This window comes from Haliotis cracherodii, unplaced genomic scaffold (assembly GCF_022045235.1).
Source record: "Haliotis cracherodii isolate W230 unplaced genomic scaffold, xgHalCrac1.p SCAF_18, whole genome shotgun sequence".
Lineage (NCBI taxonomy): Eukaryota > Metazoa > Mollusca > Gastropoda > Lepetellida > Haliotidae > Haliotis > Haliotis cracherodii.
In genome coordinates this window covers 1,511,949-1,537,379 of record NW_027266273.1, presented here as the reverse complement: position 1 = coordinate 1,537,379, position 25,431 = coordinate 1,511,949, and the positions used below count along the sequence as shown (strand labels likewise).

Here is a 25,431-nt window from a genome sequence, read left to right as displayed (position 1 = left end):
TTGTCTCTGTTGATTAGTAAAACAAAAATACATCAGCAAAAATTGTTTTCGTTGAATAAATGTAAATTGAATGGTAACACAGTGTTTACTTTCGATATACTTACAAATAATATATACGGTGCCGTTTTCACCAACGAAATCTGATATCATTTTAGCCAATTTGCTTTCATTATCGCCAGACATTGTTGGTGTCGTTCTAGCATGATCCTATTTGTAACTAGTCCTGCTAACCTGAGACAAACATAAAGAAAATGTAATCGCCAGTGATATTTATAAGGGGGAAATTCCAAACTAATCTTAAACTTACTACTTTGTCGAGAGAAAAAAACCTTTGTCAAGATATTTGAAAAGTAAAAGGTCAAAAGCTCTACCTCATATTTTCTATTCATGCGTATTTCAATTTGGGTATGAGTATAGAATGCAAGTCTCAACCATTAAAATTCTTCCAGAAGTTGTTTTGATATATATTTACCACAATTATGCCGGTTGCGATTGGGGATAAATGCAGTTTATGTTTTAAGTAATGACATACGAATGAAAATAAATCAGATTTTTATAGGAGATGATTTGAAGATTATTTTAACCCACGAACAAAGGAAATATATGACCGATCTGAAAAGTTTGTCATTTTTATGAGGTGACCCTAATCAATTGCTTGTCTGTTTCTTTATGGTCCTGCCTCGAGTGTTTCTCCTTTAGTGGTTAATAAAATAACGTTTGTTATTGTTTTCTTCTGCATTCAAGCAGGTAAATATATCTTTCAATGTTATTCGGTTCCCTACTGCATACGAGCTGTACAGATACAACTGTCGTAGCGATCAGTGTTGAATTGCCCCCGAGCTGATATACTTGTAACTTAACCACCGCACGGATGTGATCCCCGAGGTACCAGTTATCCCAAACGTCAGTATTGCGTTATTTGTTTAGTTATTTAACTTTCATTTTAAGTTGTTGAAATTGTTTTCTTGTCCCTTTCCATTGATTTCACTAAAGTAAGCTTTCACTTGAAGGAAAACCAGGTTCATATTGAAGGGGTTATAGCTAAAACGGCACCTCAGCAAAACGTCACCTGGCGAAAACGGCACCGATTGGCGAAAACTTACATCGTCTCTTACAAACAAGTTTACATTAGAAATTAGCCCCCTGAGTCAGCTACCATCTTATTGCTCGGTGGTACATGGGCCGATATTGTAAACGTGAGATGAAGATGAAAACTGTGAAGAACTGTATATATGTGAATGTATGTAGTTATCTGTGAACAACTGGAAAACAGGAAATTTATAACATGTAAATACATCAAATAATATGTAACAAATAACATAAATCAGATATAATACAACATAAATCGTTCTTATCGTTATTAAAAATAGAGGTGCCGTTTTCGCCCGTCACATAGTAGCCGTTTTCGCCAAATGCGGTGCCGTTTTCGCCAGCACCCATATTGAAGCACCCTTTAAATCTTTAACACAAGTCCGTTAGTGTTGTTCACCATGTTTATATAAACATTACACATAGTCAAAAACACCATTATTTGCTTTATAACAAATAATATGTAATTCAATATTATATATTGTATTTAGATCAAGTCGAAAATATTTTAATTTGCAAAAGCTCCACGTGTCTTGGCCAGAATCGGGGACATATAATAGATGGCATATTTAAAGTTGTTATTGTTAAATAACTATTCTCGTTGGCATAATGTATTTGCAGTTTTTTCTTTCCAGTTATTTCAGCATTCATTTTATTGCGAGACCATTGTGTGTTGCTGTCCTTAAAATAGCCCTCGATCCTATTCCGTTGTTGATAAACTTCAACTTTTGCATTTTCTCTAACTGGACATGCGCTAAGTCCACTTCCTGTACCCTACACATGGGCCAAGGTTTCATCACAATTTTGAGATCTAGCTGATGCAAATAACTGCAAAACATTCGATTGCCTAACAGAGTGCAAGATGGCACAGCGGTTGTTTAGTGGTATTGGAAAACTCGGCCTTGGTCTTGCAGTTGCTGGAGGAGTTGTTCAAACAGCACTTTTTAACGGTATATATATCGACGTGCGATCAGAGCACGATGAGCAGAACTTTCTCGTTTGCATGAGCTCAATTTATGATTGATCTAGGCTATCCTTAGGGGCATTATATTGGTTCATTTCCTAGTTGCGTGCGAAGTTATAATTGAGTTAATGATATCGAAGAAATTCTTTTTTTTTAAATTGATAAAAATAATGAAAATGTTCTTGAAAGTCCTCGTCATTCTAACCCCAATGCCATTAAATTTGATATGTCTCAAACAAAACTAACTTGTGTCAAATTTGTGAGTAGTATACATTTTTAACTATTCACAAACTGTTAGGTTCACGTCTTCCTTTTATTATTTTCAACGATACTGTTTCTTTATCCATATTTGCTACCTTGGCAAATGATGACATAGATCATTGATCATGTGTTCAGTCACTGGTTTGCATGGGCGGTAGCCAAACGTAGTAGGTAATGCATTTGCACATTGTCACCAAAGACCCAGGTTCTATTCCTCACCTGGGTACAATGTGTGAAGCCCATTTCTGGTGTGCCGCATCCTGATATTGTTGAGATATTGCTAAAGGCAGAATAAAACCATATTCACTCACTGGTTTGCCAGGATTGGGGTTTAGGTCTAGTTAGACAGCAGTTCTGATTCAACAAATTATGTCTCTTGATAACAGTAAACATGGTAAAGCTTGAAGACATGTACATGTAGAATAATACCTAAATGATATGCCTTGATGAAAGGCCGACACAATAAATTAATCTTGACCGTAGTATTTTCTTCCAATCCTTATAAGATGTAACTGTTTGAGGTGTTTGTTAGCATGGTTAGTTATCACAGGTTATGCGACAACAATGCAGTTTACCGGACGTAGCTTTTTCCTCTACTAACAGCTCAATTACCGCGCTATTGCACTACCACTGTCTCGCTATACCTTTACCATGGCTCACGCTAGAATGCACTCACACTCATCTCAGGGTACTGACATGCCTTGGCGATCCAATACCCCTTTTCGATCTTAGGAAGCTGACACCCCTTTCCAATCCAACACCCCTTTTCAATCCTTAGGGTTAGCCTGGTTAAGGCTAGGGTTAGCCATGAATTCTTACCTATTTACAGTGTTTCCAATAATCCAATGACACCTGGGCCAACACCCCTTTTTGATCTTAGGGAGCTGACATGCCTTTCTGATCCAACACCCCTTTTCGATCTTGGGGAACTGACACACCTTTCCGATCCAACACCCCTTTTCAATCTTTAGGGTTAGCCATACATAAGTTCTTACCTTTTTACAGTGTTTCCAATAATCCTATTATTGTATAGTTTGTTTTAACACATTTCGTAGCTCAATTGGTTACTCATTTTGATGGATGAATGGAGAGGTGTGACATCAGTAACACGCATGCACATATCATTGTTAACTGTGCAGGCATGATAATGAGGTGCAAATGACTCGTTAAACGAGCACTAGTTACATGTGATGGCGCTCTTGGTCCAGTGGTAGCGTCGGCTTATTAATGCACTAATTAGCCAAGCAGGTAAGCTGACAAAGCATTCTTAGCCCCCTCAGCACTAGTTGGATTTAAAAAAGTGCACTACTCCCGGTTATGCAAACTATTCAGAATCAAAGTTTGGCTTATAGCTTGTAATATGATGTATGTTACTGATAACTCAAGGCCATTTTGACATCAACTGCTCAACATGATCAATCTATGTTGTAATCACATTGTTTGTTAACACAAACATTTTCCTAGACATGTGAGGGAGATGTTGGAAAGGTTTACTACAGAGTGACACTTTCCTTATGAGTCTACTGGTATCTTTTTGCATAAGAGAGTCGTCAAGTTTTGTAATTTCAGTCCATAATTTGGAGTAAAGGAATTAGACAGATTTTATTTATGAGTGATTGTAAGTTCAAAAGTGTAAATTTGGTCTGGTATTGACAGAGATCTGGATTAGTTAAGAGTCCAGTTTGGACAGAGCCCACTGTATTAAATACATTGCCTTGTGTGGATTCTGGATTCATAATACCTTGAATGTAATACACGAGTACCCATCACTGGTTTGTCTGGTCCAGACAAAATGAAAGCACATGATGTTACTAGAGTTCTGATGTCCTGTGACTGAGACTCATCTAAGGAACCGCTGATGCTTTCTTTAAAGTGATGCTCTTTGTTGAGGCTCTGGGTTAGAAGAGGTCACCAACATCCTATGATGATCATATCAGACGATAATGGAGCAGTTGGCCAGGCTTGGTGACTTAGTTGATTGCATGTAATGGTACCCTGATGGCATGGATCGTTGCTGATAAAATCAAACAACCTGGGACGATCCGGGTTAGAATGCGTCTTCAGCAATAACAGGCGACTAGGCTTGTTGTAAGAGGTGACCAACGGGATCAGGTGGTCAGGCTCATCGACATGTTTGATGCATGTCATCATATCCCACTTGCGTAGATCGATGCTCATGATGTCAATCACTGGATTGTCTGGTCCAGACTCGATTATTTACAGACCACCGTCATGTAGCTGGAATATTGCTGAGTTAAACATCAAACAAACAAACAAAACAAATCATAAAAGCATTCACTTCATTGTCTAGTTCAGACTAGTTGGGTTAGGGGTAATTATCAAAAGGAGATGGGCTGGGGGTTGGTCTTTTACACTTTTTATGGAACAAACCGGTCATGCAGCATGGTCAGAGGCTTATAGTTCAATCTTGGTAACTCTATGCTGCTTTATTATATGCAAAGGCAGCATCCTTATTTGCACCATTGTGTAATATCAGCACTTGTCACAAACTTGGTCAATTTCATATAGATCTTCAATGATCCCTTAGACTTCAAGTTAAAACATGATAAAATGGCTTCACTTTTTTTACAATATGGTACACATGTACAAGCCAGACAAAGATCTTTCATCTGTAAACTTTGACGTCCGGATTCATCAGCATTCATGTTTCTACTTTTATGCTTGTTGGTGTTGACCTGCATCATTTTGAGCTACCCTCCCACATCAAGCTGTCACATTGTGACACTACTGAAATGCTGTTCAAAGCAGTGTTAAACACAACTCACTCACTCTTTTCAGTTGATGGTGGACACAGGGCTGTTATTTTCGATCGCTTCCAAGGAGTGAGAGATGTTGTTGTAGGAGAAGGAACTCACTTTGTCATTCCATGGGTACAGAAACCCATCATCTTTGATGTTCGATCAAGACCCCGCAATATTCCAGTTATCACAGGAAGCAAAGGTAGGTAGAGACTTAGAATGTCTGAAATTATAAGCTTACTGTTCAATACAAATTTGGCAAAATTGAAATTGAAGTTTGTTGAACATTAATTCAGACATGGTGACTTATTTGAATGCCTGTCATTGTAACTCAAGGTATGGGGTGTTGCTCATTATATCAACCACTGGTTTGTCAGGTTTAGGCTTGATTATGTCCAGTTAGGTGACATACAGCTGGAATGCAGTGTTAAACAAGCAAAAATTGTGTTAAGAGTGGACATAAAATATGAGGAACAAGTGTTTTCAGTCCTGGCTAATGGTAGGCCATTGTGACCTGACTGACCCACTTTGAATTATTTACATTTTATCTTATCCTGACTCATACTAATTGCTTATCTCTTCTCATTCCCAAAAGGTAGTGGAAACTTCCTGTGCTGAGTTCCAAGAGAGATGAAAATTCTCACAAATGCAGGTACTGGAACCTGTGACCAACCCGTCTGACTCATCACTGTTAAGCCAACAAGCTAGTTGGGAATTTGTTTTCTAAGCTTGAAATACGGATTACCTTTTTCTAACATCCCTTTATCATATTCATCCGTTTTATTTATTTTTGGATTTGGCTGTAATTGTACATTTTTAGCTCTTTGAATATCCCCCCGTTTTTTTTCATGATGAAAACGTGTGCAAAATGTTGCCATTGTATTTCAGATCGTGATCCTCGTCCCATCTGTTCCACTTGTTGTCACCACACTGTACTTTCGCCTCAGACCTTTGCGCTACACTACCTTCATGCAGCCTGCATTCTTCCCACAGAGTTCTACACCTACTCTGTCATCCAACACTGGTTTGATAACCAGTATTATGCTGCCGGTTCTTCAGGCCATGCAACATCTTCCCGAGGCAAGAATGTTAACTGACTATAAAAGTCCAGTTTCCACCCTTGCCGAACTAGTTAGATTTTGGCTGGACTAACAAGTCAATGCATAGTCCAATCAAAATCGTGCATCGAAATTGAAATCCGGTTCGTAAACTGTCATGCAGTGTTTGGTCGATTGCAGGATTTGCAAAGCATATGCATCGCCAACTCGTTGTCAACAGATATTTTCCAAATCTTTTCATGTTTATAATCAAGGTGCTCACGTGATTTGATGTACTTCACGAAGTAAGCACCGTTTTATGACCAAATAGATCTTGGTGGTAGACCACATTGTCTTGACTGGGCGCCACCATTTTGTTTGAAGCAAATGCATGTGATACAAAAGGTGGAATCTGATTGGTCCATATGGGCGAGGCATAGAATGGACATAACTCGTTATAGCCACTGGTGGCGCTACGATCGAGCCCAGGAATTCCAGTCTGGTTCGGCAAGGGTGGAAACTGGACTTTTAAAGTCAGTTAATGCTCTTGCCTCGGGAAGATGGTCATGCAACAACTTTAGGCAGACCCTGCATGCAGCCTACTCCTTCGGCGCCTACCTCTGATGAGACTTCTCAGTCATGTTGCCGATTTTCTATGGCACCTAACCCCAATGCTTCTTTCCTAATCCTGGAGGAGGAACTATTTGAAGCGGATTATGAAGATGAGTCAACACAATTGGAAGAATTTTCTTCCATTATGAAGATCACATATCACTGGCATGGGTTGGCGATGGACTTCACATTTCTTTCTCTCCAGGGATACTATCCTGGGTGATCCTTACTGTATCAAAGGATAAGACATTGACACCTTGACCATCCCTCTGATTAAGGTGATTTCTCAGATAGGAAAAACTTTGGACAATTCCTTTGTCGAAGCTGCTCGGACTCTCGGATTACGACCTCAATACTTCAACGCTAAGAAGTTTCCTTTACACCCCATGAACACCTTTCTCCGGGCTCCATAGATTGACGAAGACTATTCACTAATGTCTGATTCTAAAAGTAAGACATATCATGTCAACGATATGAAGCTTTGTCAGCTGGATACCACCTTGGCCTTCTTTGGCCTTAACATGTCACGCTCCATTAATGAAGCTATGTAAAGACCTAACAGATCCCCAGACCGACCAGGAGATGATGTTTCTATCGACAATGGTAGCATAAAAAGAGAATCAAGAGTTGGTTTCTGATAATGGTTGTTCAATCTTAGCTGGACTCGGGCTTCTTCATTGCCAGGGCTTAATAGCCAAGTCTCATCAGACTGACCTGTGTACAAAGCTGCTTCTGCACCTATCATGGGATTCTTCTACCATCTTTGATGGTCACAGTCATAGCACTAACAAAGATGTGGTACAGTACTCAAAGAATCAAATGCTCATGAAGTCAGTTCAAACTATAAACTCAATGTACAGGCAATGCAGTTCAAAAGCTGCTTCTCTGGGTTTCAGAAAGCTAATGACAAGCGATCCACTGGTTACCAAGGAGTCAAGACCTTCAGACAGACCATGTGATCAGTCTGGTCAAGGCCAAGGCACGCCTGTCGCTGAAGGGGGGCTGTTGAACAACTAGGAACTTCCACCTCCAGCCGTTCATGTTCAGCAATCAACTGTAGGTGAAGGACTGGCAAGATGATACAGTTATTGGGACATCCTGGACAACCTGATCGTATTGAACATTTTGAGGAAGGGTTACAGTCCAGCTGTACGCAAGGAACCTCTCTCTCAATCCGCTATTTGTCCAATATCCAGAGACACTGCAATCCAAATACAGTAAACTACAGTTATAACGAAATCAAAGGGACCACTAATCTTAATTCGTTATAACCATAGTTCGTTATAAGCAAATGTACGGAATATACGCAGCAAATGGGCGGGACAAAAAATAGTTTGTTATTTCCGTCAGTTCGTTTTAAGCGTGTTCGTTATAAACATAGTTCACTGTAAGCAGAAGCCATCAACACACTTCTTACAAAGGGAGCAGCAGAGATAGTACAATCAGATGTCCTTATTTCGAAGTTCTATTCTCTGATCTTCTTAATCTCCAAATAGAACTCAAACGCAAAGTCGTTTTGTCTACAACATGAAGGAATTCAACAAAAAGGATCTTCAAATGAAGATCCATCTACACCAGGTAAAGCAAATGATAAAACGAGGAAGATTATCTGGTAAGCATCTAGTAAGGATCAATTATCAGGATGCTTACCTTCACATCCCCATCTAGCCTCCATAAATATCTACGTTTCCTGTGCAAGGGCAACATTACCAATTGATAGTCCTGCGGCCTCCTGCTGTTTAGAATTTCAACGACCCAGTGATTATTTATGTGTGAGATCAAACCAATTGTGGCCTCTCTGCACAAGGAGACCCGTTGCACTCCTACCTGGATGATGGGGTGCAGGCTCATCAACAGATAGAGCTACTAAACTTCAACTGAATTTCAACTTGAAATTGTTAACCCAGTCAACGATGCGCTGGCAATATCATGGGAAGGACTTCACGAGTATATGTATTCCCACCACCAGCACTGATACCTCTGTTTTTTCAGAAGATCATTCACACAATGAACCTGCAACTGATTTTGGTTGCACCTTATTGGCCGGTAGTATGGTTCCCAGACCTCCTCAGAATAGCAGGAAAAAACATTCTAATAAAGCTACCAAACTTGCCAAATCTACTTCGTCATCCACACTCAAAACAAGTTCATCCAAGACGAATAGCCTCACAAGACGAGGATACTCGACCAGGGCTGCTAAAGACGTTTCCTAAGCACTTTGTGAGGCGGTCGGGTAGCCGAGTGGTTAAAGCGTTTGCTCATCACGCCGAAGACCCGGGTTCAATTCCCGACATGGGTACAATGTGTGAATCTCATTTCTGGTGTCCCCCGCTGTGATATTGCTGGAATATTGCTAAAAGCGGTGTAAAACCATATTCACTCACTCACTCACTTAGCACTTCGTAGATTCACATTGAAATTGTATGATCACAAGTGGAAGAGATTGGACCAGTTCGCGAGTTTAAAAGTGTTCAAAGCAGCAAAAGCTACTTCACAAGTAGCGGATTTCTTAGTCATTTGAAAAGCACAAGAAACCTCAAGGGTTCAACATGAGGATCTTCTTTGGCAGCTGTCAGCTCCGTCTTAACCATGAATAACTGAGAAAAAATTTCCGGAACTGCAAGCCCTGCAGAGATCCTACAAACTTGATGATCAACAGAAGAAATTTTGAGCCCCAGCTTGGGATCTAAACGTAGTGCTGAAACATCTTACCAGCAATATTTATGAACCATTACAAGCTGATTTTGAACATCTGACACAAAAGATCCTATTTATTCTTGTTCTAGTTACTGCAGCCAGAATGTCAGAGATGCATGCAATCAACTTCAGTTGAACCAGGTTCAACAGTGGTAAACATGTATCGGTCCTTCTCGGCCTGAGATTGAGACTTCATGCAAAAGGGAGAAGGCGGTAATAACTGGTGCCCTTGTGCCCAATCCCTTTGTCTTTTTGGACAATAAAATATGTTTAATAATAATCGCAAAGAACCAGCTTCATGGACAAGCAGATAGGCAATTTCATGTCCCAGAGGTTTTGTCCATTCTAGGATCAGAGGACATTGAAGACATGTCCCTCTGCCCACTCAGGGCTTAATGCATATATCTTAAAGACATCCAGGTCAGACCCACCGCCAACTGTGACATTCTAGCAATTAGCATTAGTCAGGATAAGGTAACTTATTTTTTTTTTAGGGTAAAAATATCATGTTAATTTCCTTATCGTGACTCGTACCCCAAAGCACCCACCCAGCAGTCCCCTGCTCTCCCTGATGATTTCGGCCATGAAGAGGTTAAGAAAATGAGAGAGTGGTGAGTCAGATGGGTATGTCACTGGGTCTGGTGCACCTGCGCATGAGAGGGGTGTGTTTGGGTGATATGTTTTTCTGTTCTCAGGGAACACAGCACATGAAGTTTCCACTTTCTTTAAGTAATGAGAAGAGATATGCCATTAGTGTGAGTTAGGATAAGTAAAAATCATATTTTTACAATGAACAATTTGTATTTGCTCATTTATGTCATTTTTCCATGGTTACAGACTTGCAGAATGTCAACATCACTTTGAGGATCCTGTTCCGCCCCCAGGTGGATCAGCTGCCAAATCTGTTCTCCAACATAGGCGTTGACTATGATGAACGAGTCCTCCCTTCCATCACTAATGAAGTGTTGAAAGCTGTTGTAGTGAGTGGTCTTGAGATATTTGTGTCCATGTCACTTCTTGATATAGCAAGGATTGAAAATAATGATAAATAATTTTTGATATATTTGAGTGATAAATAAGTTACCATGTACCAATGCAATGATGGCTTTTAAGGGACCACCTATTCTGTATTCTATTGCTTTTGGGGATAGAGGAATTGGGCTGGGTTGTTTTTTTAAACACAATCAATTTATTTCGGTCAATGTATCCATTTTTTGGTTATTTATTTCCAATATTTTCTGTAACAAATTAGTCGGGGTTTTTTATCATTCCTGAAATGTCTGACTTTCGTGGATCAAACATTTTTAACATACAGAGTTTATAATGTTCTTACTCTGATTTTCCTAACCTCATGTGCAAGAAGTTAATCACCCTCGTGGCTGCTTGATAGAGAACATGCTGGCTATTCTTGTAGTGTAGAATGGTTGCTTGTCAGACATTGAATGAACTCCTTTCCCGAAATGTCCTTTTCAGGCTCAGTTTGATGCCAGTGAGATGATCACGCAGAGAGAGATAGTATCACAGAGAGTCAGTGAGGAACTCACAGAACGAGCACACCAGTTCGGAATGATACTTGATGACATCTCCTTGGTAAGTATCCCCTGACAGTTATTAGGTAGTTCAAATTTTACAACCAGTGCTGGTGTGGATTCAGGGGCAGCCCCCTCGTACATCATGCTTGTCAAAAGAGCTGACAAAATGAGCACATGCTGGTTGCACTTGTCAGCTTGGTGAGTCTTACCGTCATATTCAGACATTGGTTTTGATCAGGAAAGAATTAACAGAAGACATAAAAATTGAAAAAAATATAGAGTGCATCCGCTTGGATACAGAAAATTGGTATGCTTGTTTAGAAATAATTCATAATTTCAATTTCCTTGTGTAATCATTTAAAAAATACAATACACAGTTGAAAGGTTAGCAGTCTTCTAGCTCAAGCACTTGTAAATTTGTTTCAGTTGGGTAATGCCTGATATAGTTTTAACTTTCGGCCTATGCCCAATGTCATGTCACATGTGGTTGAATGTATTCAGTTTGGAACATATCTCTGGGATCCCAATTTTGTAGCTTGGATCTCCCATTTTTTTAACCCACCTACAATTAACAGTTTTGAATACCCCTGGTCCCCAAAATAAATAACCCAGGTAAATCACTGATCATTAGATGAACCCCTATTTTACCAGGCCAAGACTCAGTTCCTTAAAGGCCTCCATAAGTCTGCAATATTGCTGACTGAAGAGAATGTTCACTTACTTCACTGTCTTTAGAGATGTTACGTGTTGCATTTGGAAGTTACCATGGTTACTGGATGCAAAGTCCTTTGTCCTGTGCTCATAAAAATTAAAACAGGACATACAACATGTACAAAATGCAAAACTACAACTCTCTCAGTTGTATTTTTATTTCATTTGAGGGATTCCATCTATGACTGGTATCTTCTGAGTATGCAAAATCTTACGTGTCTGCAGTTGTAGTGCTCTGTCTCAGTATTGCTTAAGGGGGCAATGGTGGCCCAGTCGTCTAAGGCGCCGAGATTCGCTATGCAGAGTTGCGTCCCTTGGGCACGCCAGAAACCTATGATTGTGGGTTCGAATCCCGGTTCGCTCCGATTATGTTTCTAGGTTTGCATGTGGGTTTCACCGAAGTGGTAAACGTCTGAGACCTGCATCACTTCGGGCTTTCCTCCCAGATTAAGCTGACAAGCCGCAATGTAACTGGAATACTGTTAAAAGCAGCGTTAAACCCAACTCACTCACTCACTCACTCACTCACTCACTCACTCACTCACTCCAGTATTGCTTAAGGTCAAGGTCAAGTTTTTTCAAAGCATGGCAAAACAAGAAGATATGAGAATTTTTTTATTGTTACACATTCAAGCTCATCTGCAACTTCATCAAGCATTGTTCCTGCTAATGCCAATGAACCTGACAGTTCTGGGGTAAATTCATCAGATGTTGACAGTAACCTGGTTCTTTAGTTGGAAAATAATCATGAAAATTGCAAAACAATTAAACAATCATATTATCTGTTGTATTTGAAACAATATTGTTATGTTCAATTGTCAACATTTCCTTTAGACCCCCAAATCAGTTCACCCAGCTAATAGGTGCCTTTTTACACACATTGTACACATAGTACACACGATTCATGCCTGAACATTCCTAACAAGTTGAGATGACAGTAGATCATGTCTTTTCTGTTTGTTTCCAGACACATTTAACATTTGGCAAAGAGTTCACTGAAGCTGTTGAGATGAAGCAGGTTGCGCAGCAGGATGCCGAGCGAGCCAGATATATTGTAGAGAAGGTAAGATACGATCCCAGTTGAGCAGTCAGGCCTCGTGTGGATCCTTCTTGTTGTAAGAACTGACAAATGAGGATGGGATTGGATGGTGACTATTTCAGCCTGAATAGTTGTGTGACGGGTTAGTCTGTGCCCAAAGTTTTTAGTCTTCTAGACCGCCATATGGCTTCTTCAGTACATTTTAGAGCTAGTAGCTTTTTAAGTTTTATCTGCTAAGTTAATTAGTTTATTCAGCCTTGAGAGTTTTTTCAAATTGGGATATAGTGGTTAGGAGGCACGTAGATCATTGTTCATGTTATAAGTTTCAGACTCCCATTATATGTTGGCTGCTGGGACATTGCTTTCTGTAGCATAAAACAACAACCCACCCCTTTGTTTTCCCAGGCTGAACAACAGAAGAAAGCTGCCGTCATCTCAGCCGAGGGTGATTCCAGTGCTGCTAATCTCCTGGCCAAGGCGTTCGGTGAGGCAGGAGAGGGTCTGGTGGAACTGAGGAAGATAGAAGCTGCAGAAGATATTGCCTACCAGCTGTCCCGGACCAGGAACGTCATCTACCTCCCCAGCGGACAGCAGACTCTCCTGGCTCTGCCCCAGTAAATGTAGTGACAGACAGAGACTGTGTATAACAAGAGGTGGACACTGATGTCAACTTTTTGTGTATCCCCAGAAGAATTCTTCAGGATTCTAGGGACCCCAGGAACATTTTTGAAAATATTTGATCATTTAGCATGTAGATTCATATTGGAAGGACTTTTTCTCTTGACTTGTTCCATCACAAAATCAAATCATGTATTTAGATGATTACATATTTCTTTCTTTCACTTGTTTTGGTGCAGATCGAAAATGTTTCTTATTAAGAGTAATATGTCACGATGATATAGATTGAATATTCAAGATCTGTTTGTGATTTTGTATGAGTTGAACACATCAGTGTTAGAGTAAGTCAGAGATGCATTCTTTAGCCTCTGTAGACTTGAGGTTGATAAACATTTTGTAGACAGTGCTGAATGCAGTGTGTGTGCGCTATGAGTAATACAATAACATTATACATACTTGGAAATAAATATATATGTATGTTTGTTTGTTGTTTTGTCACTACTGATGCACTATTTACTGTTTTGTACTAAAGTAAGATGTGTGTTCTGTGGTAGTTTCACAGAGGCAAAGGTAGTGTGACATGATCAGCATGATCGGAACAACTCATTAGGCTCCCCTCCACTGTAGAGTGACAGATGAGTCCTTTATTGTAGAATTACTAATGGCCAACACATTGCCTACCTATCTGAGTGAACGTTCCCTTGTGGGATTCTGAAGAAAATGGATCCAGGGTTTGATTTGCTTTACTTCTTATATCTTCAATACAGTTGATACAGGTGTAAACATAATTCAAAAACCCCATGTCAGAATGTTAGTACCACTGCACTTTGTTTCTGAAATCACACACAGTTAGGACAAGTCAGGGATGGCATATCAAGTATGTTTTCCTTTTTCATGTCAGTCATGTCAGTAGGGGTGAATTTCAACCTGAAAGGTCCTGATATGAGAAGAGTGTGTTCACAGAGGAACTAGAAAATGCTTTGCTATAGTTGCAGGGCCTCAATCAGCAAAGACTGACAGTCAAGGTCACGATGAAGGTCATGTGTATTATGTTTGCTACATAAATGCAAACATGCCTGTCTGCTTACAACCATACTACCGTGCAGACATGTGCAGCATGTGATTGGCTGAAATTCAGAGACAGATTTGCATATCATTTTCTTATGGGGCATTGGATATAAGTTGTATTATAACTTCATATGCACGTGTGGCCAGAAATGCATGATTGGATTTGGCTGTGAAGGCGCAAGAACTTGCAAACACTTTTTTAGCCTGCTTATTCACTGAACTGTGGTTTTGTGGTTTCAAAGTCTGGTACCATACATGATACAAACATATTTGTACCGATACTCACCGAGCATCACTAATACATTTATTTATTGACCATGAGAGAATTTATTGAAATTTGTCATATGTGTAGTTCATAGTGGATCCAACATGTATGTTCAGAATTTGACCTTGATTCAACCTTTACAGCGTAATAGTTAGTGTCATCAAAGTAGTAGTATAGGTAATAGGGGTTCTGGCTCACTTCCACTGGAGCGGGATTCATATACTTATACCACCACTACAGGAGGAATTTTTTATGCCAAAATGACTATGCGATTCAACGATAGTCATGAGATTAAACTAAATTGACCACCACCTGGAGTCTATGATATAAATTTTTATAGGTAATAGGGGTTCTGGACCACTTCCACTGGAGCTGGATTCATATACCTATACTGCTACTACAGATGGAATTTTTTATGCCAAAATGATTATGCGATTCAACGATAGTCATGGCTCTATCTCACCAATACCTGGGTCCAATCATTGCTTTAGATGAGTCTAAATGGTAATAAAAATATTCTTCATTATTTTTATCTATAAAGCGATATTCAACATTTTTATTAAGTTCTTCCTTCATTTTACTAGGAGACCAGACTATATAACTACACTCTTTTTGTAAATTGATAAGAAACAATTGATTACCGTATTTGGTTGGTTTGACATCACTGATATAATAAAAACCTTGTGGTAATTCTCTCCATTTAATAGTTTTTTCCATTATTATATATTTATGTAAGCATTTGTCTAAATGTAATCACACGATATTTTTAATCTCCAACCAGTTCTTTGGTTTTGGCACGGAATAATTGACGCGCTTGTTGCCTCCCTTGTTCTATGAACTTTTTGTTATCGTCTTCGCTAATACCATTGGTCTTACGAGATTTTGATCGAATCTCCTGCTTCATTTCATTGTATTTGGTGAGTTCCGACAGCACTAAACGAAACTCATCCTCGGATATCTTGCAATCGGCCACTGCTGTCGAAATATGATCCTCGATGCTGTTCAACTTTGCTTCGGCGAGTATTCGAATACTATCGTGTTTTAATGCTTTCTTTTGCAACCTACGAGAAATGAATTTTATCGCTATTCCTGCCAGTCCCGAGACTCCAGCGGTTATTTCCATGCCGAGCACGATAGGCACGGCGATTATAGTTGATAGTAAACCGACACCGGCTACACCGAGTCCCATGCCAGCCACTACAAGAGCGGTGTCAACTCCGTCCAGAGCATTCACGGCTCTGCGATACTTTTTATACAATCCAAGTCTCAACTCCCTATCCTTCTCTATTCGATGTTTTATGTCGTTTATTTGATGTAATCGAAATCCATCAACAGTTTCCATCATTTCATCGAGCGCTGGATATAAACTCATAGTGTATATTACGAATATATAATAGTCTTTAATTGGTCTTGCTTAAATGTTTTGAGAGTATACATCAACCTTATCAAATGTATATTATACGGCAAGAATACCTTAGAAAGAGAAATACTACCACTTTTAATAATTTGAACCCCCTCGAGGGTTGCAACGGGCGATGCACCGACATGAATAATACTGCAACGTTGACGCTCGTGTTTCTTGAGCCATTTAATCGATAGACCTGGTAATATTTCGAAGGCATCTACCGGTGCATCTCCGAACAAGACTTCAATAATAAGCGTAGAAATATTAGGTATTGCACTCAAGTTCTGTTTAATATCATCGAATTCTGTAACCAAATTTAAACTAACATTTTGGATTGCCGGACGACTATATAACATATGACCTGGTTTTTCTGGCAGGGGAGTGACTAACACACTTTTTCGTTTTGACGGGATATAGGCCGCGAGTACGATGCCACTATTTATTATCTTAGTTAAATTATGTCCCTTACCCATCATCGCATAAGGTGGGGTAATGACGATATTCAGTAGCCACTTGATGTTTGCCTCGACCATAGTCCATTTATTCTCACTGTTGTAAATGATATTGTACGGAGTGGTTTTAAGGAGTCTACTAACGTCGACATCGCTTAAATCTTCCAGATTACCCGTGAATGTGACTTCTTTCCGCTTGTATACATTATCGTGTAAGTGTAAAGCGTATAACTTACCATTGGTACCGGGTTTACCGAATCCTTCCGTGTCTCCGAGATCGGAAAGCGCAATTGTATTACATTGTCTAAGCGTTCCAGGGCCTGATGCATCAACCATTATTTATAATATGGAGTGTTACACTTAAGTATCCTATATGTACAGGTTGGTGTTTTACATCTAATACAGAAATTTTGAGGTCTGAAATAATACCACGCTTTAATTTTTTATATTGTAATGACGAGAAAGATTCCGTTCTACCGCTATTGTATTTTTCATTTTTCACTGGAACACTTCTGAGTAGAGTTGAAGGGCTTTCTAGTTGAATATTATCCGTTGTACTGATTTGATCAAGATGGATGCACAGCTCTTTATAGGGAACTAAATCAGGTAATTTAGATCCCTCATTTTTTGATGAAGAGAGTCTTACAATATCATGTCTTGCAAATCCAAGTGTGTATGCTATGTTTCCGATAATAAATACACCATTTTCTCCAGGGGATAAATTTATTTTCCCAGTCGCCTCATTTTGTGTGAGACTAGCTCCATAAGGCTTAAAAAATTCATCATTGAGTGAGCATACGCTGTAATACCCATCAGGTATAACAATATTTCTACCTTGGTCCTTAGATAACCTTATCCCATTATTATTACCTCTCGCAGCACTTATATTGGTCCACCGTGGGTAATACGTTACATCGCATAGAGCGACTTCGAGTTGTCCATCAGAGTTATCGATTGTATGAAGCAGTTCAATAGACTGGCCATTTGTTATTCCCGGGAGTGTAACATACATATTAAATATACAATGATACTATATCATAACTTAAATATGAAATCAACTTGCATTACTAATCAATCGATTATAGTAACTGCCTCTGGTGCTGAATTTTTAGTTAAATTCCCCGATATCTTTGAAAAGTACAGGGTCACGGCAACTAGCGATAAAATGGTGCACGATTGGTTTCACAATCCGATGCAATTTTGGCAGAATCAGTTAAACTTTGCCATATGGTGTGCCACAACGGGATGTGGCGTATCTCTTTACGCTCCAGGATTTGAACTGAATAAGTCTGTTATGTCATTTCACGTGTACTATCAGAAGTAGTATACTTAAAGAAATTAGTGCTCCATTACCGCAGGATCGAGCGTGGAATTCCACAAATAATCAGTACGATAAGAAGGCATTTGAACGTATTTGTAATGAATTTAATGTTTCTATGAGTAAAGATTGGCGTCTGAGTGGAGTTAACCATGGTCTAGGTATTCCATACGCTGGTGCACACTCTGTTAAAGAAGTCAGCGATGATTTACTGAAAAGGGGTCGGCTCCTTCCGAGCTTTGCTCTCTCAAGTAACGAGTGGAGAGATGATCGTATGAACTTTAAGGGTGGTGTTGCTTTCACCATCCAAAAGGTTGAGCAACCACCCGGAGACGCTTGGAATGAATTTCTTAATGATAAAACGGAAAATAATTTTACTAACCCAGGATTTGTAAGAGTTAATGAATCGATAAGAACTTATGTATGGGCAATTCTCGGAGCGCAATCGCAAACACGAACGTCCATTATCGGTTCTGGGACGGCGCTCGATGCGCAAAAACAGTTTGTCGCAAACGTGGAGGACGCCATTAATTCACCAGTTGACATTCCATCGTCTATAAAGCGTTTTCAAGATGCATTACAGTACGCTCAATCCAAAGTGGACTTTGTTTATGCACCGGGACTATACATGTCTCCGAGTAATATGGAACTTAAGATCGGTCAAGTGATCGGTTATAATAATAAAATTGTTATCGCTACCGATCAACAAAAACCAGGTATAAATTCAGATATGAACGTCGAATTAATAACGCAAACGATCACGGGTGAAAAGGGAATAGTCAAGCCGCAAACATCTTTTAATGCACAACCATCTACTGATGCACAAGTGTCACCGCATATTGCGGCTAAAAATCAACAACATATCGATGAAAAAACAGCGCTTGTAGTGGGTGGAGTCTCGATTGGCTTACTCATGATTTGGTGGTTAAATAGTTCTTAGCGAATACGTACAACAACCCTGCAATTGCTACGATCAACCCCCACAAGTTTTGACTAAGCCAAGTGGTGGTCTTAGCTAATAAATTCAATAGCCAGGAAACAACACTCCCTATTATACCGGGAAGTGCAGCCGCGGCTTTCTCAGCTAGCTTTCCCAGTGCTGAACCTAATGCTTTTAAATGCTTTTTTATCCACTCTCTTATACCGTTTTTATCGTTAGGCGGTGATCCTCCGCTACCTGTACTACCACCTGTTAATGAGAGAGTCAAAGTCGATATAATAAATCCCAACGCGGTTAAAATACTAGCAATTGTTATGCCCTGTTCTCTGAACAATGTTTTAATTTTATCGGCCAGTGTAGTATCATCGTTTAGGACTTGATCGATAGTTTCTCGAATACGACTGATTTGCGAACGAAGTGCCTTTCTATTACTGGAAGCCGCTTCGAGGCGGGCCAATCTTTCCTCTTCTAGGTTACGCAATCTTTCAGCAACGCGACGTCTACTGAATTCATCGCCCGCCTGTTCGAGTTTTGTTTTCTCTTGAGCTATATGCTTGTCGATTTCGGATAGCTTGGCTATATTATTGATGAGTTCTCCCCGCATAGTTTGCATTGCCTTGTCAAGACCTCGTAATTCCCTAATACTGAACTCTGAATGCGTGGAATTATCGTAATAGGTATCTAAGATTTCTCCGAGTCCGTCCGAGGCCACCATCGAGGCTGCTTCCAAATCATCTGTATTAACGAGTTCTTTCCTCATAGTCTGAAGAGCATTAGTAGTCTTCGCGGGAAGTCGTCGGTAGTCTACAAAACCTAATTCATCACGAACAAAGCCGATGCCTTTTTTAGCGGCTATCGTAGACAAGGCTAGGGGCTTACGAGTACGAGAATGCATAAGATCAATATCCGGAGCGCCACGCAGTCGCAATATTCCTTTACTATCTATCTCAAACTTTGAATATTCACGACCTATTGGAGTATCATCTTTTAATGCATCGTAATAATCATTGATGGTTGATTGTAAAATTTCATCATTAAGATTTGTGTCACCAAACCTGGTTTCATCAGTATCTTCGATTGGGTCACCAAAGGTACTTAGATCTAAGTCATTAATATCAAAATCAGTCATTTTTATATTAAACATAGGGTACATGTTTTCAATATAACAATGTCTTCGCAATACGGACGCAAGTTAAACCCACAACGCAGACTTCGAGATCCATTAGGGGTCAAAGCAATTCGTCAGTCTGTAACTATAACTAATAATCCTAGTACCATCGATCAGAATCAAACGCTTCTGGTTCGCTTTCCTAATCTCGGCGCACACGATGTGTTAGTTCCGGGAACTGTCCGACTAGCATTTACGATTGTTTTGAATTCTACCGACGTTAACAGGGAGCCGGTTCAGAACTTAGGTCGTGCTATCGTTAAGAAAATTGCGATTAAAATTAGCGGTAATGAGGTTTTGAGTATCGACGATAGCGATGTATACTATTGTTACATGGATCTCTGGAGAACGGATAAAGAGCGGGAAAACTTACAGTACCAAGGTATTTGTAATAAGAACACATTGAGACTGCGCGTAGGTGCTGAAAATGGTGATGGTACCATCGTAAAAGATCAGGCCGTTGCCGACGCATTAGGTAACAGATTCTATATTCCCCTAGACTTTGAATTACTAGATTCCCACATGCCCTTTTATCAAGCATCCCTAGGCGATAGGTTAGAATACGAACTCACTTTTAACGACTACGGTAGAGTAATCAGATCCGCTAATGTAGATGCTAGCTATTCCATTGACAATATCTCGCTCGAGTACGATATGATAACGGATCCCGAATTAGCCAGACAAATTCGTAACCAGTATTCGGGAAGTTTAGCCATTTTGTACGATCGCGTGCTGCGACACCGAAAGATCACGATGGACAAAAAAGATACGTTGTGGAATATCAATCTAAACGTCCCCACGAGGTCGTTGAAGGGTATTTTAATGTTGTTCGAGGACCCCTCCGATGCGTTTAAAAGAAATACAGAGAAGTTCTACAATCCCAAGATTACAAAAGTAGAATTGACTATCGAGGGCGTTCCTAATCAACTATATAGCCAAGGAATGCTATCGCATCAACAGTGGTATGAGATTAAAAAACTTCCTTCTATAAAACGCTCTCCGGAAGTTAACGCGGTCGTGAAAGATCTGTCTCTAGGGAGTGTATCGATGGGTGAATACCTCACCTCGAAGTACGCGCTATGGCTCGACATGCGAACAACGGACGATGACCAATTACACGGCAGTGGGAGGAGAATAGAAAATGCTAGCGAGGGTGCCACCATACAGATAACGAAGCTCCTCGAAGCGGCTGGTAAATTAAACATATATTTGTACGTGATTATGGATGCGCAACTTAATATACAGAATGGGAGATTCGTGCAAGCGATCTATTAATAATCTTTTACCTAAAGATCCGCACTGCGCTATCATATGCGGGCAAACGGGCTGCGGAAAAACAGCCTTTATTCTAGATATTTTAGAAAGTCATTATCGGGACGTTTTCGATCATATTATTATTCTGTGCCCGACTATAAGCGTTAATAAAACATACTTATCGAGAGATTGGGTAATGAATGACGACGGAATACACAGAGTCGATCCAGGCGATCGTTTACAAGACTGTCTCCGAGTATGTCATGAAAAATACAAAGGAGAATCAACCCTTTTCGTAATAGACGACTGCAGCGCGAGTAAAGAATTAACAAAAAAGAAGGATATGCTTTCGTATTTAGCATTCTCCGGTCGGCATACTCAACATAGCGTTTGGGTACTTACTCAAAAATACAACTCTGTCCTGAAAGATCTCAGAGAGCAGACCAAATGGGTAGCGCTGTTTCATTGCAAAGATCGAGATTCATTCGAGGAATGTTTACGCGAAAATGACGTCATTTATACCAAGAATGAACGTGACAAAGTCAGAAAAGTGTTAGCAGCAACGAAGCACTGTAAACTCGTATTAAAAACCGATCAACCAGCTGCTTATGCAATTGCTTAGCAAAATGTAGCAAAAATGTAGCAAAATTATAGCAAAATGTAGCAAAAATGTAGCAAATTGAACATTAGCGGTTAATATTACATAAAATGTGGTTCGAAATCATCATTCTTTCGCAACAGTTCATTATTACGGGATGTATTGGATACGTCATATTATATTATGTTAGACTTAAATATCTCTTTAGGTATTACATTATGGAATGCGACGAACTCATCGAACAAATGCTCAAAGAATCTGATCAACATACAGAAGAACATGCAGATAAACATAGAGAAAGACTCGCGGCTTTGGTAGCCGGTGGAAAATGTTCCCAATATTTGGGAGAAAATTATACCATCGAAAAAATTGATAACATGACCGACGAAGAGATTAAAAAACTGTACGCGCGTTACGAGTCTAGACTGGGAGCTACCATGACTAAAACGATAGGGTCGTCTATATTACAACTATACACAGTCGTAGCTAGTACGTTTCTCCCTATCCCGGCAGAACATCGCATGTATTTATGCGAATCTCTAGAGAAAGACCCATTCATCGAACACGCTATAAGCTCAGTGAGCTGTGAGTTTTATCATAGATTCGGAATGTTCTTAGCTCCGCTCACCACAGCTTTAATAACGGCTAGGTATTGTCAATTTAAACATACGTGCCCACTTAATAATATAAATGGAGACACAACAGGTGACACCACAACAGATTGCGGAAACAGAACCACAAGTGAATGAGGAACCACAAGTGAATGAGAAAACACAAAAACAAGCTAGAGTTACTAAGAACCCCAAAAAAATAGCCGCAGGAAGAAAGGGAGGGCTGGCGCGCAAAGCAAAATTAATAAATAATTCAAATCCGATTAAAACATGGGCACTAGTAGGAGTTGCTGGTATAGCGGCTGTATGGTTCTTTTATAAGACCGAAGAAGAGAAAACGTCACCCCCGCCGCAACAACAAGTTCAATTAGAGGTTAGTCCTCATATAATGCTATAAGAAGCATGACTACTCCAGTTACAGACGGTAAAATGTTGGTAAACGCGACGTATCATTCAGCGGTGGTCACCGGCTTGGCCATTGGATATGCCCGTATGGCTAAAATGCTTACTAAAGCCACACCTCCCAAGCTAGATTTTAATGGATATGACATAGGTATGATGATTCTGGATATTGGATTAGCAATGGCAACGAAGGATATGCTCATCAAACAAGGACTTATCCCGGAAGACATAATGAAGTAATTAAACATTTGAATATTTTATATTATTGAACATTTGAATATTTTATATGGCATCAATTGCGATGATGGTCGGTGGAGCTGTTGTTAATGCTCTAGCTTTTTCGGGGAGTAATTATTTATTTTCCAGTATGAGGGAATCAAACGCTAAAGAAGTTGAAGAGGAGCGTAAACGACATAAGAAAGCATTAGAACAATACCAAGCAGCTCAGTTACAATATACGCAGCAGAGAATGAAGAGATTAGACTTTATTCATGAAAAACTGATTAAGGAAGGACATTCAATTCAAACGTTTAAGGATGTCGAATCTGCCATGCACGAATACTACCTCGTTTATGGGAAAAAACTCGACCCAATACCTAGACCAACAATGAGTCAGTTTTATACACCGTCAGAGGCTCAGAAAGACCGAGAGGTCGCATTTGTTATTATTGGGTTATCCGCAGTATTGATTTTCAGCTATTCCCTAGTGTAGATGTGATTTGCATTTAGACAAATGATGTGATAGATGTATATACCATGAATAACTGCAAGTTTACACTCATGGGGAAGACGACTCTATGTAACCGCCGCTGTGTTGATGTTTACTGCGGTATACACAATTATTACATCAAGCGTGGACACATAAACTATAAGTGTTCTGAATGCGGGATAGGGGTCAAAGGTCATTATTGTTTATGTAAGGAACATGGTGCTGATAGGGTCAGGAATCAGATTATTTATGCTAGGAAGAGAGATTACATCAATGAGAGGAATAGGTTGGGGAGGATACGTATTTAGATATATGAAAACAACCAATTAGACAAATGAATCATTTTGCATATACCATTCAACCACAATGGTTTTTGTCAGAGAGTTAAAAGCTATGGCAAAGCAACGTGGTCTACGTGGATATTCTCGAATGAGAAAAGCTGAATTGATTACCTTACTCGGTTTGGAACCACCCCAGACTGTTAGAGAACTCAGAGTTCGAGCGAGAAACAGTGGGCTGAGAGGTTATTCTCGAATGAGAAGAGCTGAATTGATCGCTTTACTAGATAATAATCAACAAGACGAGGATGATGATAATCAACAACAACAAGAATTAATATTTGTACCCACATCCGCCGGCGTTGGTAAATATCTAAGAGGTTGGAAGATGGATATTAATTCCAACATGGATGTTAACGATATTAAGCCCATCATATCGAGTAAAATTAACGAGGAATTAGATGATTTACAAAGTATAAAATACCAGCTGACGATTAAAATGACATTGAGTAAAAGTAACGCAGACGATAGCGTCGAATATACCGAACCATATTTCCGTAGCAATCAAGAAGTTATAACCGAATCCGATACTATAAACGCATCATTAGATACATCAATTCAGAGGATACAGGAAACTTTAGAACGCTGGACTAATAGAGGTTCGGGTTGGGGTGTGGATAGAATCGATAGTTTATATTTAGATATAGCGAATTATATGCCCTTCAAAGGTGGATCTTACATAGATTTACCCCCGTATTATAAGAAGAAAAAAGCCATAATTAACGTAAAAAATAAATCCGATGATTGTTTAAGAATGATGATAAGATCTGCATTGTTCCCCGTAGACAAAAATGCGGACAGACCTTCTAGCTATCCCCAAAACGATGGACTCAACTTCGATGGTATAGACGAACCTACACCAATATCGCAAATTGATAAGGTGGAAAAGCAAAATAATTTAGCTATAAATGTTTTCGGACATTCTAAAGGAATTGTTGTACACAGGATAAGCTCCGCTCCGGAACATATTCCCAGAATCAATTCATTTCTGATCGAAAAAGATGGAAAATATCATTATACGTGGATAAAGAGTTTAAACAGGGTGCTATACGATCAAACTAAATATAAGGGAAAGAAATATTTCTGCGAAAGATGCCTGCATGGGTACAGCAGACAAGATCTATTAGAAGCGCATAAAGAAGACTGTAGAGGTGTTGGACAGACCGCTATCAGGATCGATATGCCTAAAGAGGGAAAAAATATATTAAAATTTGAACATTATTGTAATCAAATGCCAGTACCGTACGTAATTTATGCCGACTTCGAAGCGCTTATCAAACCCATAGAAAATACCAACCATAATAATCAAGAGAGTAGTTTTACCTACAAAACTCAAGAACATATTCCTTGTGGGTTTGGATATATAGTTGTAAGGTATGATGGGAAAACAAACACTCCCGTGATTTACAGAGGTCCCGATGCAGCGGGAAAGTTCCTAGAATATTTACAAAATGAAGAGAGAATAATCAGGGAAGAATTATCGTGTAAGAAACCCATGCGTTTGACGATAGATGATTGGAGGGCCCACAAGAAGTCAACGAGTTGTCACGTTTGTAATAAACCTCTGGATGGGGATTCCGTAAG

General features: G+C 39.6%; 1 protein-coding gene across 1 annotated transcript; it reads left to right on the top strand.

The window, feature by feature from the left end:
* The first annotated feature begins 1,853 nt into the window (after window positions 1-1,853).
* Window positions 1,854-13,444, top strand: LOC139466101 (prohibitin 1-like). Its single transcript, XM_071248116.1, has 6 exons — window positions 1,854-2,039; window positions 5,114-5,275; window positions 10,257-10,399; window positions 10,893-11,009; window positions 12,630-12,725; window positions 13,107-13,444. Exons 1-6 carry the CDS (start codon window positions 1,952-1,954, stop codon window positions 13,317-13,319), a joined length of 819 nt encoding a protein of 272 aa, XP_071104217.1. The 5' UTR covers window positions 1,854-1,951; the 3' UTR covers window positions 13,320-13,444.
* Window positions 13,445-25,431: the final 11,987 nt, after the last annotated feature.